We start from the raw sequence: 12,974 nt of genomic DNA, 5'->3' as shown, positions 1-12,974 counted from the left end.
GGTAAAGAGGAACCAGTTGGTCTTGGTCCCCATGTGCCAGGCCTGTCCACTCAGTGTGGGAGTAACCCAAGCCTCTGTTTCTTCCAGCGTGCCAAGGGAGCCTTGCAGAGCATCACTGCAGGCCAGAAGGTCATTAGCAAGCACAAGAACGGGCGCTTCTATCAGTGTGAGGTGGTCAGGCTCACCACTGAGACCTTCTATGAAGTCAACTTTGATGATGGCTCCTTCAGCGACAATCTCTATCCTGAGGACATAGTGGTAACATCTGCAGGGAGCTTCCGGGCAGTTTGGGACGGGGGTATTTCTAGGTCCGGCTGCAGACTGGCTGTGGGCCTGCTGCCTTTTCTAGCCAGGCCCACTCTCTCGTCACTCAGTCCCCAAACAGAAAGAAGCATTTGTACTTATCTTTCCATGCAAAGAAAATTGTGTGCTGCTAGGGTACCCTGCTTCCTCTAAAAGCTCTTAGGAATCGGCATGTTTTTCAGTCCTTTGAAACATGCCCGTGTTTTGGTCTAAACTACCCTGGAAGGCATTGCACTGCATTGGAAGAGTCCCGGCTTTGGAATCAGGCCAGTGTGCCAGCACCAGCCTGGCTGCTTAGTAGCTACGTGATTTGGGGAGTATTATCCAGCTCCCTTTTCTCCCATGCCCTCTTAGATGTATGGACTTTGCTGTGGTTCTTTACGGCCAAAGGCTTTGGGGCTGAGTAGCAACTGCTTGGAGACACCCCTGGCCTGCTTATGTTATCAACACCCGAGACGCTGGAGGCCCTGCCTACACCCAGTCCTAGGTTCCCTGGGCCCAGTACTCGGGACTTAGTTCAGGTTTTCCCTACCCCCACCCTGCCTTTCACATGTTAGACTAAGCACCAAGGCAGTGAGATGAAGCCACATCTTCCTCTAACAGGTGTTTCCCACTTTTATATCACATTAGCAATGTAGTTGCTCAAGGCACATTCATTAGTTATAAGGTAGACTTACATCACGGTAAAGATGGTGTGAGGGGCCGGCCTGGTGGCACAGCAGTTAAGTGCGCACATTCCGCTTCAGTGGCCTGGGGTTCGCCAGTTCGGATCCCGGGTGCGGACATGGCACCGCTTGGACGCCATGCTGTGGCAGGCGTCCCACATATAAAGGAGAGGAAGATAGGCACGGATGTTAGCTCAGGGCCAGTCTTCCTCAGCAAAAAGAGGATTGGCAGCAGTTAGCTCAGGGCTAATCTTCCTGAAAGAAAAAAAAAAAAAAAAAGATGGTGTGAGTAGTATTTGTGGCAGTACAATAGCTATGATTTATTAAGCTCGTCCAGTACGCCAGGACCATGCTACATGCTTTATGTCAAATTCTTGTCACTTCTCGCACTAACTCTAGAGAAGTAGATGGTATTATCTCTAACATTTCTAGAACAGTGATCTCAGGACTCTTCTAGAAGTTACTGAGGACCCCAAAGAGCTTGTGTTTTTGTGGGTTATGTTTGTCAATAGTTACTCTATTAGAAATTTAAACTGAGATTATTTGAAATGATCTCATTCTTTGAGAAGAATGCCATTTTTCTGTAATTTTACAAATTTCTAATGGTGCATCTTCAGTCTGTTGTGATATATTGTTTTGGTTAAAGTATATGAAGAAAATTCAGCCTCACACAGATATGTAATTAGAAAAGGGAGGAGTATTTTAATAGTCTTTCAGATAATTGTGGTTTTTCTTATTTGATACTACACCAAAACTCAACAAGTCATCTTTTCTTAAAAGTTGTTTGCAGTGTGGAATCTGAAAGCAGGTCAGTGAACTTTGCATACTCTGTTACATTAAAATCCATCCTTACGTTACAGTCTAATGAGAATGGATCTTCCACCTATGCATCATTTTGTAACATCATACATATTGGTGCAATGGGCTATGCAGATCTTCCAGATGTTGTTAAATTTTATCATACAACATCAAAAAATCACATTCATTTATATCACTAATCTCAGAAAAATCTTAAAATTTTGGGAAGCTTCAAGCTCATAGTGGTGCTATAACTTTTCTGAAATTCTAATTTTCTCTTGAAAGCTTATATTTTATTATTGGCAATTCTGTCGGTTGTTTCCCTTGAAGTGACAGGCTCCCTTCATTCATTTTCAAGATGTCGGCCAGTAACCAAGTCTGAATAACCATAGCTTGTCAGTCATTTTTTTCAAATTAAGCTGGTGTTCCATGAAAAAAGCAGCTACTTTAGCTCACAACTCAAACATTCACACAGTGCTTTTCCTCAAGACAACCATCAGACTTGAGTGTGCGGCAAAAGTATCTTTTGAGTACTTATACACCTTCTCAAGGATTAAGCTTTAACAAAGTGAATAAATTTTTCTGCATCAAGGGACATTGTTCCATGAAACCAGGTTTTTTTCTCCCCCTAAATTATGAATGTACAGTGGTGAAGAATGCAGTAACTAGTAGAGCTCAGGGCCGCTGCCGTGATTTGTACGGAAGTGCCAGCAGATTAACTTGTTAGAGATTTTTACATCATCACTGCAAATGTCAACACAGTGAAAGAGGCTAACCACGTTTTAATGTTATTAGAAAAATAGTCCTGACCTCACCTGCTCCCTGCCAGCATCTTAGGAACCCCCCTGAAGTTTGCCGACCACACTTTGAGAACCGCTGTTAGAGAAGGTGAAATTGACTCTCAGAGAACTTAAGTGATCTATCAGGGATCACATGTTTGGCTAGTTACAACTTGCACCTCAGATCTTTTTGGCTGGATTGTCTGCTTAATTGTTGAATTCCTACACACTATAGTTATTGAGTATCTACTCGGTAATGGATTGGCGACACAGTATAGAACCATTTCTACTCAGTCAGTGAACTGGCCGTATAGAACCCTTCTGACTCCTGTCATATAGTGGGATTGTAAGAGCAGTTGTGAATATCCACATCCTTTTTTGCCCCATGCCCTACCTAATGAGAACTTTTTTGGGCCATGTCCCCCAAGGACCTTCTCCCAGGTCTCCCCATCAGACCTTTCAACCTACATGCTCATACATTGACCTCCCACTGTATCACAAGCCCACTGGAAATGCAGTGAGGACTCCACCCACCCTTGGGGTTACTCCTTCTGGAAGGAGTAAAAGTTCTTAAGTTTTTTGCCACGTCCCATGGTAGGTGATCTTTTCTTTTCTTACCTTTCCTGTTAAGAACACATTCCTAAAATAGACAAAGAAAGTTCTAGTATTTCTCTCTCTCTCTCTCTTTTTTTTTGCTGAGGAAGATTTGCCCTGAGCTAACATCTGTTGCAAATCTTCCTCTTTTTCTCTCTCTCTCTTTTTTTTTATGTGAGCTACTAACAGACGAGTGGCCACTAACAGACAAGTGGTGTAGGTCTGTGCCTGGGATCTGAACCTGGGTTGCTGGAGCAGAGTGCGCTGAACTTAACCACTAGGCCACTGCAGCTGGCCCTAGTATTTTTTCATGGCAGACCCCTGTCCCCTGTCCCTTAAAGGGTCAGTGGAAGGAATGTAAGAAGGACTCTTGACTCTGGCACATGTCTTCTCTGTTTATTAAGTTTACTAAGTTTATCATACTGCTCTTTTCTGTCACCTAGAAGTAGCAAGGGGCAGAGATACGGGGTAGACTTTGACTTAGCAGGCAGTCTTTAACTACTGAGGGAGAGCCTGCCTTGCTTGGATGTCTGCGCAGGAATCTGTCCTGGTTCATTCTTCCCTGAGGTAGATGGTGGTTACTACTCTGCCCAGGTGGACCTTCCTTTCACTTCTCTCTTAACTGTTCCCTCAGAGTCAGGACTGCCTCCAATTGGGTCCTCCTGCTGAAGGGGAAGTGGTCCAAGTGAGATGGACAGATGGCCAAGTCTATGGAGCCAAGTTTGTGGCCTCCCACCCCATCCAGATGTACCAGGTAGCCAATGGTTTTTGCTGGGAACTGGGGGGGTACTTGACGAATTCAGTGTTTCCTGTTGGGCCAGAGGTGAGTCTTTGCTCTTGGGAGAGCTAAGGGGTCAGAGACCCTTTCAGAGGTCGGGGCTGCCCTGTGTCCAGTCTTCCAGGTGTGGCCTCAGACATGGCAGTCCTTACTTCAGTGTTCTGATCCTTCCTGTGACTGCAGTAAATTGCCACTCTGCACGGCGGACAAGAGAGAGAGTAAGGGATATCTTAGCCAAAGGCCTCTGTTTCCTTGGTAGGTGGAGTTTGAGGATGGCTCGCAGCTTGTGGTTAAGAGAGATGATGTGTACACGCTGGATGAGGAGCTTCCCAAGAGAGTCAAGTCTAGACTGGTGAGTGTGTTTTCTGTGTGTCCTTGGTTCCTGTCTGGGAGGGAGGGAACAAGGCAGGGACGTGTCTCTGATTTTCCCTTGGGGTGGTTGGCCACACTGTGCTCATTTGGCTTGCCTTTTCTTCTTTAGTCAGTAGCCTCAGACATGCGCTTCAACGAGATTTTCACGGAGAAAGAGGTTAAGCAGGAAAAGAAACGGCAACGAGTTATCAACTCAAGATACCGGGAAGATTACATCGAGCCTGCACTGTATCGGGCCATCATGGAGTAGGTGCTTCCAGGGACCAAGAGATTCCCAGCCATCAAGGCGAGAGCACTCTGGGGTTCCACAGCACAGCAGACACTTGGAACTCTGAAGTCTCTAAAAGCAAAGTTGTAAAATGAAAAGGAATGAAATAACCAACCCCATCATCTTCTCACCCCACCCACATCGCATTCCGCTGTAGTGAAAGGACAAGCCATTCTTGGACACGTGGCAGCAGCCGCTGATCTCCCAGTTGAGGGGCTGAGCACTGGAATGCTGTGGCTGCACTGGCCCCAGTTTATAATGGGGTCGCCTGGGCTGGCTGGGCTGGTTGCCCTGTTCCTGGCCTAGGACTTAGCTTCCTAATGATCACCTGCACCAACTAGGCAGAGGTGCTGGTGCTTGCCCTCTCCCCTCTTTTGTATTTATGTGTGTGTGTGCGTGCGTGCGTGTGCGTGTGTGTGTGTGTGTATGTTTGGTCTGGACCAGCTTCTGCCAGCCCCTGGCTTTTACTTTCTTCTTTGCCTATCCAGGGCAAACAAAATGTGAAATTCTGCCCTCGGCTGAGCTGAGTAAGGGCCCCTGGGGGTTGGCTAGAGGGGCATGGCATCTGTCTGTCCCTGGAACTGCCTCAAAGGAGTGCTGGCAAGGCTGCAGTATTGAGATGCTAGGGAGTTAATGCCACCTCTTTGTCCTCTCTTGAAGGAGAAGATGGGGGTACCATGGGTGTGTGTGCCCACATCACTCTAGGCGCAGAGCCCCTGTGGCACAGTATTAGAGGGCGTGAGTGGGAATACCGAGGGGGATCTTAATCATGGAAGCAGGCAGAGCCTGGTGGGTGATTCTGACCACAGAAAATTGCAATCATGCAGGGGCTGGGAGGGTTGAGATGAACTGGGGCTACTGAAGGCCAGGGGCAGGTTAACGATGCACTTGGTCTGTGGGGGGAGGGAGCTGATTTGGGAGGGGGGCGGGGCTGGAGGACAACACTTGAAGGGGTTAAACAGGTTTTTGCTCCTCTTGAATTTGTTTGCCTGGGCCCAGGATTGGAGGGCTTCACACCTATACGCCGTGTATACAAGAATCAGATTTATAATACTTACCCATTTTTTTGTTACGTATGAACGCTATAAACCAAATTATTTTGAAAACTGGTGCATCACCTTGTCCTTAGCAATAAAATGTGTTGAGCAGAGGATTGGCTGTGTCTGCCCCCAGGAGCCTGAGTGGCCCAGGGTCAGGCCGGGGTTGTATCTAGAGTCATAGGCTCTGGAGCAGGGCCACATGTTTTAAGAACACCCAGTAAGGCAAGATCTAGGAAGCCATCCTGGTTCAGTTCTGGTTCAGTGGCTCTGTATTGGGCCAAGCATGGTGGGACATGGGGAGCACAGGCACCTCAGGCCATGAGCACCTCTTTTTGCTTCCACTACCTTAGAGATGGGAAGGAGGTGGTAACAGAGGAAGGACCAGACCACTTCCACCACTTGTAGATCTGAGTTTGATCTCTCACTCCTGCCCCTCTTGATTGTCTTCATCAAGCTGGTCTAAGTTCATGCCAGCATCTATATTCCGTAAATTGGGGAACCAGCTTGAAAGGAGGGAGTACGTTTTAGGTGCTTGAAGAGCAAGGGACTCGCACCCAGTGGTATCCTCGTGGGGACCTGAAGCCGCTCTGAGCTGCCGGAAGTTGTTGAGAAGCTTCCCTGGAGGAAGACCTAATTCCTTTGCCTGGTGGGTTCCCGAGGTCTATCCAGGTGGACAAGGATACAGCAGCAGCAGGGCAGGAGGGGCCAGTGAATAGGTGCAGGACTTGGGTACAGCAGAGCTGTGCCAGCTGGCCCTTGGATGGCCAGGCACTCCCTGTTTCACGGCCCTGTCCAGGTGTAGGAGAGGCTTGGGACAGCTCAGCAACTGAATGCTGCTTTGTGTCCTGGGACTTGGGAGGTGGCTGCTGCCTGGTGTCTGATTTTGGGGGAAGGGAGGAACAGCAGGTTTCAAAGATACTTTTCTATGCCACCTCCCTCCTGGGGCCAAGAATGGGAGCTTGAGCTTTTTGTCCAGCACCCAAGGATTCCCAGGGGAGACTGAGCGAAGCTGGCCTTAATGGACTGGTGAGCTCTGGAAACACATCTCTGGAGGGAAGTAACACTTCCCCAGACTTGGCAGGGTCCAGATCTCCGTACCTCTCACTGACCCCACCTGCTAAAGGACCTGCACGGGGCTGGGGTGCCTGGTCCAACCCCAGCAGAATTTTTATCCGGCTATTTTTCTGGAAACTTTGCACTTTTTATTCTGGTCAACATAATAACCCTGGGGAAACCAAAGTTTAAAGAGGTGTTGAGACTTTCTCAAGTGCCGGAACAGATGGTTTCCCCTCACTGCCTGCCAGTCCAGTCAGGCCCAGGGCCTTAGAGGACTGACTCCAGGGAAGAGCGCAGCCTGTCTGATGCAGGCTCCTCCCAGAAGCCTTTTGGCCAGGGCAAACTGTCCTCCTTTAGTTAGGTAGGGTCTTCAGGTTGATAACCAAGGATCTCAGCCTGATAGTTTCTTCTCCCATTAATCCCATCGGAGAAATTATGTTTTAAATTGTGCCGCACGCGGATGCTTGGGCTCAGCTGCGGGAATGAGGAAGCAGGGCGAGAGAGAGCTGGGACCTCCAGAGCCGCAAAGGGGATGGAACGGGGAGTAGTCGTCCTGTGCCAGGACTAAACGTTTTCTGCGAGGCTCTGAAGTTGGTAATACAGAAGAGCAGCCAGGGATCCCCGTCTCCCCTTACCTACAAGATTGGGCAGGGTTGCCTAGCCCGTGGAGGTCCAAAGCCTTCGGCCTCAGGGAGCGGACTGGCGGGGTTCAGCGTGGCTCCGGGCGGATGCCTGCGTCCCCGGCATGGAATGACCGTGCCCACCCTGCTCTTTGCGCCCAGGAGGCCGCCCTGCCCGCCACCCGGACGAGGAAACAGGCTCTCGAGCGGCTGGGTCATCCAGGCGGACCGCGAGCCCTGCGGCCGTCAGGTGGTCGGCATCCCGAAAGCGCGCCCTAGGGTGAGAGGCCAGGGGAGGAGGATTCCTTCAGGCGGTGGACGCGCTCCGGGGAGCCGAGGCGAGGACGTCTGCGCAGAACCCGCAGGCTGGACGTGCAGGCTCGGCCCGGCGACTCACGGGGAGCCCTGCACCATCCCCCCCCCCGCCCCGGGACCTCGCGGGCGGGCAGGTGGGCGGGCCGGGAAACTAGGGGTTCCTCTCTCCATTGGGCCTGTGTGAGACTGCGCCCGCCCACTGCCTGCAGCACCGCTCTGCATTGGTCGGCCCGGCGCCCCGCCCGGCTTCTGCGCGCCGATTGGCCGCGGGGACCTCATCCCCGGCGAGGGCGCTGAGACGGAGCGCCGGATTGGTGGTCCCGCTGTCCCCAGGTCGCGGCCGCGCGCTCCGCCCGCCGCTGCGTCCCCACTATGGCGGCGCCCATGCAGCCCACCGCGTTGTGGGCGCCCGCCGGGGTTCCCCGCGGCTGCCGCCGCCGTCTGCGCCGTCGCCTCCGCCTTCCCGCCCGCGTCGGGCCGGGCGCCGCCTCCCCCCTGCCTCCCTCTCCGCTGCGGTAAGGGCACGTCCTGCGCGCGGCAACCTCCGCGGCTAACGGTCACCGCGCCACCCCTCCCCTCCCCCGCCGCCGCGGTCCCCGGGTTCGGACGGGGCGCGGAGCCCTCGCGCTCGTGCCGGGGATGGAAGGGTCGGGGCACGCCTCAGCCGTCTCCGAATGATGAAGTCCGACTCGGACTGGGGGCTCGGGGCGGGAGCCCGGCCCCTGGACGACCTCGCCTGGGCAGGGGCTGCCAGGCCTCGGGGGAGAGGACGGCGGGACCAGGCCGGGCGGTCTGAGGTCACCTGCGTGCGAGACCCCGCAGCGCTGCGCACCTTGGCGCAGAGGAAGGACATGGTCATGCGGGCCTCCGCTGTGGGAAGGGGAAGGAAAAGTCCGGGGACAGCCTGAGCGGGAAGAGGCAGCATTCGGGTAGCGGTTGTCATTGCTTACTGCCCTCCCCGCAGTCAGATGTTCCGGGGACCGGGGTCAGCGGGACTGACGAAGTACGGCTCTCGCGCTGCTTTTCCTTCTAGCTCTTCTCCCCATTGTTTACTCGGTGATCTTGCGCGCAAGAGGGGATATCTTAATGATGAGAGCAGGTTTGGTTGGGATGGTGTCCCACGAATATTTTGGATTCCGTTTTACATTGGTGCCCATTTTTATGCTTCCTCAATAAGCCTCATTTCCGTTTGTGTTTCCCTCACATGTGAAGAAGGAGTGGTACGTGTGAACCGAATCATTGTAATTAACTGAGAGAGAGATCAATGACGGCAACTGCTGTTTTTTAAAAAAATACGAACTTTACTGTGGATATGCTTTGAATTATATTTGCTATAGCTAGGTGAACATGAAGGTAGAAAAAAGCACTTACTGGATTCCTGAAAGTAAAATAGTTCTCATGAGAAATTAGGTTATTTCCAAGTCAGAATCACCTTGGAGTGATAATCATTGAACTGTTTGATATGCCTTTAAGTGTTTTGTTGTTAGTGCCATGGAGTCAATTGGACTCCCAGCCAACCTGTGTACAGCAACGCGGAACCCTGCCCTATCCTCCCACCTTCTCCTGCTATATCAGACAGTGCTTCGCTGCTGTTCATAGGGTTTTCACGGCCAATTTTCTGAAATGGGTGGCCAGGTCCTTCTTAGTCCGTGTTATTCTAGAAGCTCCACTGAAACCTGTCCACCATGGGTGACCCTGCTGATATTTGAAATTCCGGTGGCATAGCTTTCAGCATCATAGCAGCTCACAGCTGCCACAGTATGACAACTGAGAGACGGGAGGTATGGTTCCCTGACTGGGAAACAACCCCAGGCCACAGCAGTGAAAGTGCCAAATCTTAACCACTAGACCACCAGGGCTGGTTTTACCTTCAAGTCAAAAGGATTGAAAGGAAGCTGGTGCAAAAATTTATGACCAAATGGTATTTTCAAATAATCTCTTAAGGCAATGGCAGCTCCTAAGATTAAAGATTCTTAACTCAAGGATATTTTGAAGTATTAAGTGATGAATCTCCCTATTTCACATGTTTAAATGTCTAACCGTGGTTGATTTAAAGTAAATTATTGCTGAAGAAGTAAGATGTGTCTATTCTTAGAGACTAATTGACTTTGAATTGTTAATAAAGTACCTATCGAGTACATACTGTGTGCAAGGCAATATGACTGTGGGAAACTCAAGACCTGTAATGTATGAGACTTGTTCTGATGGGCCTATGCGATAGTTGTGGGAATAAAGGGCACACAGGAAAATGATAACTAATGATATGGTCTCTAGAATTCCGAGATAGTAGATACTGTGAGAATTGGGGAAAAGGAGAAATCATGTGTTTGAGGAAGGTTTCACAGGGGAGCAGAGGCTTGAGGTGAGCCGTGAATGGGTAGGCCTGGGTGGATGAAGAGGCAGAGAAGTGAGGAAATGAGAAAGCGAGGATGGTAAAGGTGGCAGGAGAGAACCCAAAATGCCCATGGGTGGTTCCAGGGCTTCTTATTGGGAAAAGTGGGAGATAAGGTTGTACAAAAAAGGTAGGTTGATAGCATCAAATCAAGAAGAAACTTTGTCCCTAGGGGAGCAAAGGATAAACTAGTAGTAGTATTTACTTCAGATGAAGCTGGAGCTAGCCATTAGAAAAATAGAGTAATGCTTTATTTACCCTTGCCACTTTTCTGGTTAACCTCAGATATTTGGGATAACAATCTTCTGAGTTAGGTACAGGATCTGTACCTCAAGATTCATACTTGCCTTTCTTCTTTTCACCTCCTGTGTTCAGTTGGTTGCCAGGTCTTGTTGACACCACCTCCACACTATTTCTGGCATCTGCTTCTTTCCATTCCTACTGTCATCACACTGATTTGGGGCCATTGATACCATTCCCTTGAATTATTGCAGAAACCCGCCAACATTTTTTTCTACCCTGTGTACTGCCATCACTTCCAGGTATCTCATTTCCCCAGCCAAGATTTTTCTTTTTTCTTTTTTTTTTTTGCTGAGGAAGATTAGCCCTGAGCTAACATCTGTACCAGTCTTCCTCCACTTTATATGTGGGTTGCTGCCACAGCACAGCTGACAAGTGGTGTAGGTCCATGCCTGGGATCTGAACCCACGAACCCGCGGACCCAGGCTGCCAAAGCAAAGCACACCAAACTTAACCACTGTGCCATGGGGCCAGCCCCCCAGCCAAGGCTTTTAATTGCTCCCCACTGTCTGTTGAATTAAGGACGGACCAGCCTGGCATGGACAGTATGGGTAAACTCATTTCTTGCCATTCCCGTAGAGTTTGCCATATTTTCCAGGTCAGTGGAACTATTTGCTCTTTGTGCTTTGCTGTTTGTACTCCATATCTTTGCTTGTGTTGCTTTGTCTATCTTAAATGACCCCCTTGAATCTCTGATGGTTGATTCTTAGCATGTTTCAGGGCCATTCGATATGGAACTTCCTTTGTGAAACTTCTCTGTACTTTCTTCCCCATCTAGATGGGACTTGTCTCTTCTTAAAACCGTTGTAACACTAGAGTCTGTCTTTTTGCCACAATTGCCAACATGAGGCTGAAGGTTTTTCAAGACAGAGATTATCTTCTTCATCATCCAACACAATGTTTTGCACATAGTAGGTATCTGGCAAATATATTTTATATTGAACATAGCTTTGAACCAGGATGTATGCAAAGAAAATTCTTTGTACAAACAAAACGTTCATCATAAAATCTGTAAATAAAGGTGCTTATGTGAGAGAATTCTTTCCTGAGAGACCTGATGTATTGGTCTGGTTAGCTTGGATTAGGCTGCGTCACCAAAAACCCTCAAGGCTTCAGTGGCTTACCAGAACAAAAGTTGACATCTCATTCATGCTACCTGTCCAGCATGATGCCCCTCACAGTCACTCAGGGACTCAGGCTGATGGAATCTGCATCTTAACATGGTGTTTCCATGATCATTTTGATCAAGTGAAAGATGGTGGTCAAGGGACAGTGGCTTTTAAAGTTGCTGTACCGAAGTGGCACTTGTCACTTTCGTTCACATTTCATTGGCTCAAGCAAGTCACGTGGCCATGCCTAACTTTAAAGAAGAGCAGAGAATTGCAGTCTTAGCATGTGGCTGGAAAGCAAAGAGCCAGAAATAATTGGTGGACAGCACTAATGACTCTTGCATCTTCTGTGATTGTCACGGCCCATAGAGGATTAGAGGCAGAAAAATCAGATGGGCTACTAGAGATGAGTATTTGACAGTAGGAAGAAATAACAGCTCTAACTCAGCTTGGGATGGAGGTGGATTGGGAAGTCAGAACTCCATCACAAGCACTGTAAGTGCTCACCAAGGCTGTTGATACTAGGGCGATCTGTTATATCTCAGTTGTAGCACAGTTATTCCTAAGGGCATCACTATTGTACAGCACCCTCAGTAAGGAACACAAGAATGGTCCCGAGGCATCCAAAAAAAGTTAAATTGTATTCAAGATATTCAGTTTAAGAAGCCAGGAAGTATGTGATAACTTTAGGTACATTTTCACTTAAATAGTTAAACTAAAAAGGAATCTTAGTTCAATCTTACTGATTTACTTGAGTTTAATTGGTATTTGGGGAGGAGAGTTCACTCCCTCCCTGGGTTGGAGCCCTGGTTCAGGAAACAGAAGATCTGAGCTGAAATCTTGGCTCTGCCACTAACTAACTGCCTTTGAGCAAGTGTCTTATTCTTTTTTTTTTTTTTGAGGAAGATTAGCCCTGTGCTAACCGCTGCCAGTCCTCCTCTTTTTGCTGAGGAAGGCTGGCCCTGAGCTCACATCCGTGACCATCTTCCTCTACTTTATATGTGGAACACCTACCACAGCATGGCGTGTCAAGCAGTGCCGTGTCCACACCTGGGATCCGAACCGGCAAACCCCGGGCCGCCGAGAATCGGAACATGCGAACTTAACTGCTGCACCACTGGGCTGGCCCCACAAATGTCTTATTCTTGAGTCCAAGTTTCCTTATCAGTGAAATGCATAGCATGGTTATGAGGATTAAAAGAGTTAGTTTATGTAAAGTGCTTTGCACAGTACCTGGTTCAAAGTAAGCACTTATGATCATGATCAGCAGTAGCAGCAGGATTTGAAGACGTTTTAAGAAATCAGGTAAGGAAACCCCAAGGGTGTAGGTAGAAGGGTTCCCACAGATTTTTCTACCTTTTTCCCCTTCCTTGCATAGCATTCCTGCCACACCTTTCTTATCTTTACTTTTATCATATTTTAGTTTACTTAGTTTGTACAGGTCTGCATCTCCCACTAGACTGGGTGCTCTAGTCATCCCACGAATATTTATTGAACATGAGCTCTGTGCCAGGCTCTGTGCTAGGTCATGGCATTATAAATATGGAAGTTATGTCCCAGGCCTGAAAAAGCCTACGGTCTGGTA

General features: G+C 49.1%; 2 protein-coding genes across 4 annotated transcripts in view; both read left to right on the top strand.

The window, feature by feature from the left end:
* KDM4A (lysine demethylase 4A) overlaps window positions 1-5,697 on the top strand; it is a 41,095-nt gene extending 35,398 nt beyond the window's left edge. For all 3 annotated transcript variants that reach the window (XM_046661127.1, XM_046661125.1, XM_046661126.1), the window contains exons 19-22: window positions 88-258; window positions 3,774-3,893; window positions 4,177-4,269; window positions 4,399-5,697. In XM_046661127.1, coding sequence (XP_046517083.1) covers window positions 88-258; window positions 3,774-3,893; window positions 4,177-4,269; window positions 4,399-4,539 — 525 coding nt within the window. In that variant the 3' untranslated portion in view covers window positions 4,540-5,697. The remainder of the gene's footprint in view (window positions 1-87; window positions 259-3,773; window positions 3,894-4,176; window positions 4,270-4,398) is intronic.
* Window positions 5,698-7,974: 2,277 nt separating this feature from the next.
* The window catches only part of ST3GAL3 (ST3 beta-galactoside alpha-2,3-sialyltransferase 3), a 193,085-nt gene continuing 188,085 nt past the window's right edge, over window positions 7,975-12,974 (top strand). Inside the window, exon 1 of the mRNA XM_046662000.1 lies at window positions 7,975-8,103. The gene's annotated coding sequence lies outside the window, so the exon portion shown is untranslated. The remainder of the gene's footprint in view (window positions 8,104-12,974) is intronic.

Source organism: Equus quagga, chromosome 5 (assembly GCF_021613505.1).
Source record: "Equus quagga isolate Etosha38 chromosome 5, UCLA_HA_Equagga_1.0, whole genome shotgun sequence".
Taxonomy (NCBI): Eukaryota; Metazoa; Chordata; class Mammalia; order Perissodactyla; family Equidae; genus Equus; species Equus quagga.
The sequence above is the reverse complement of the archived record's forward strand: the minus strand, read 5'-3'. Positions and strand labels throughout refer to the sequence as shown.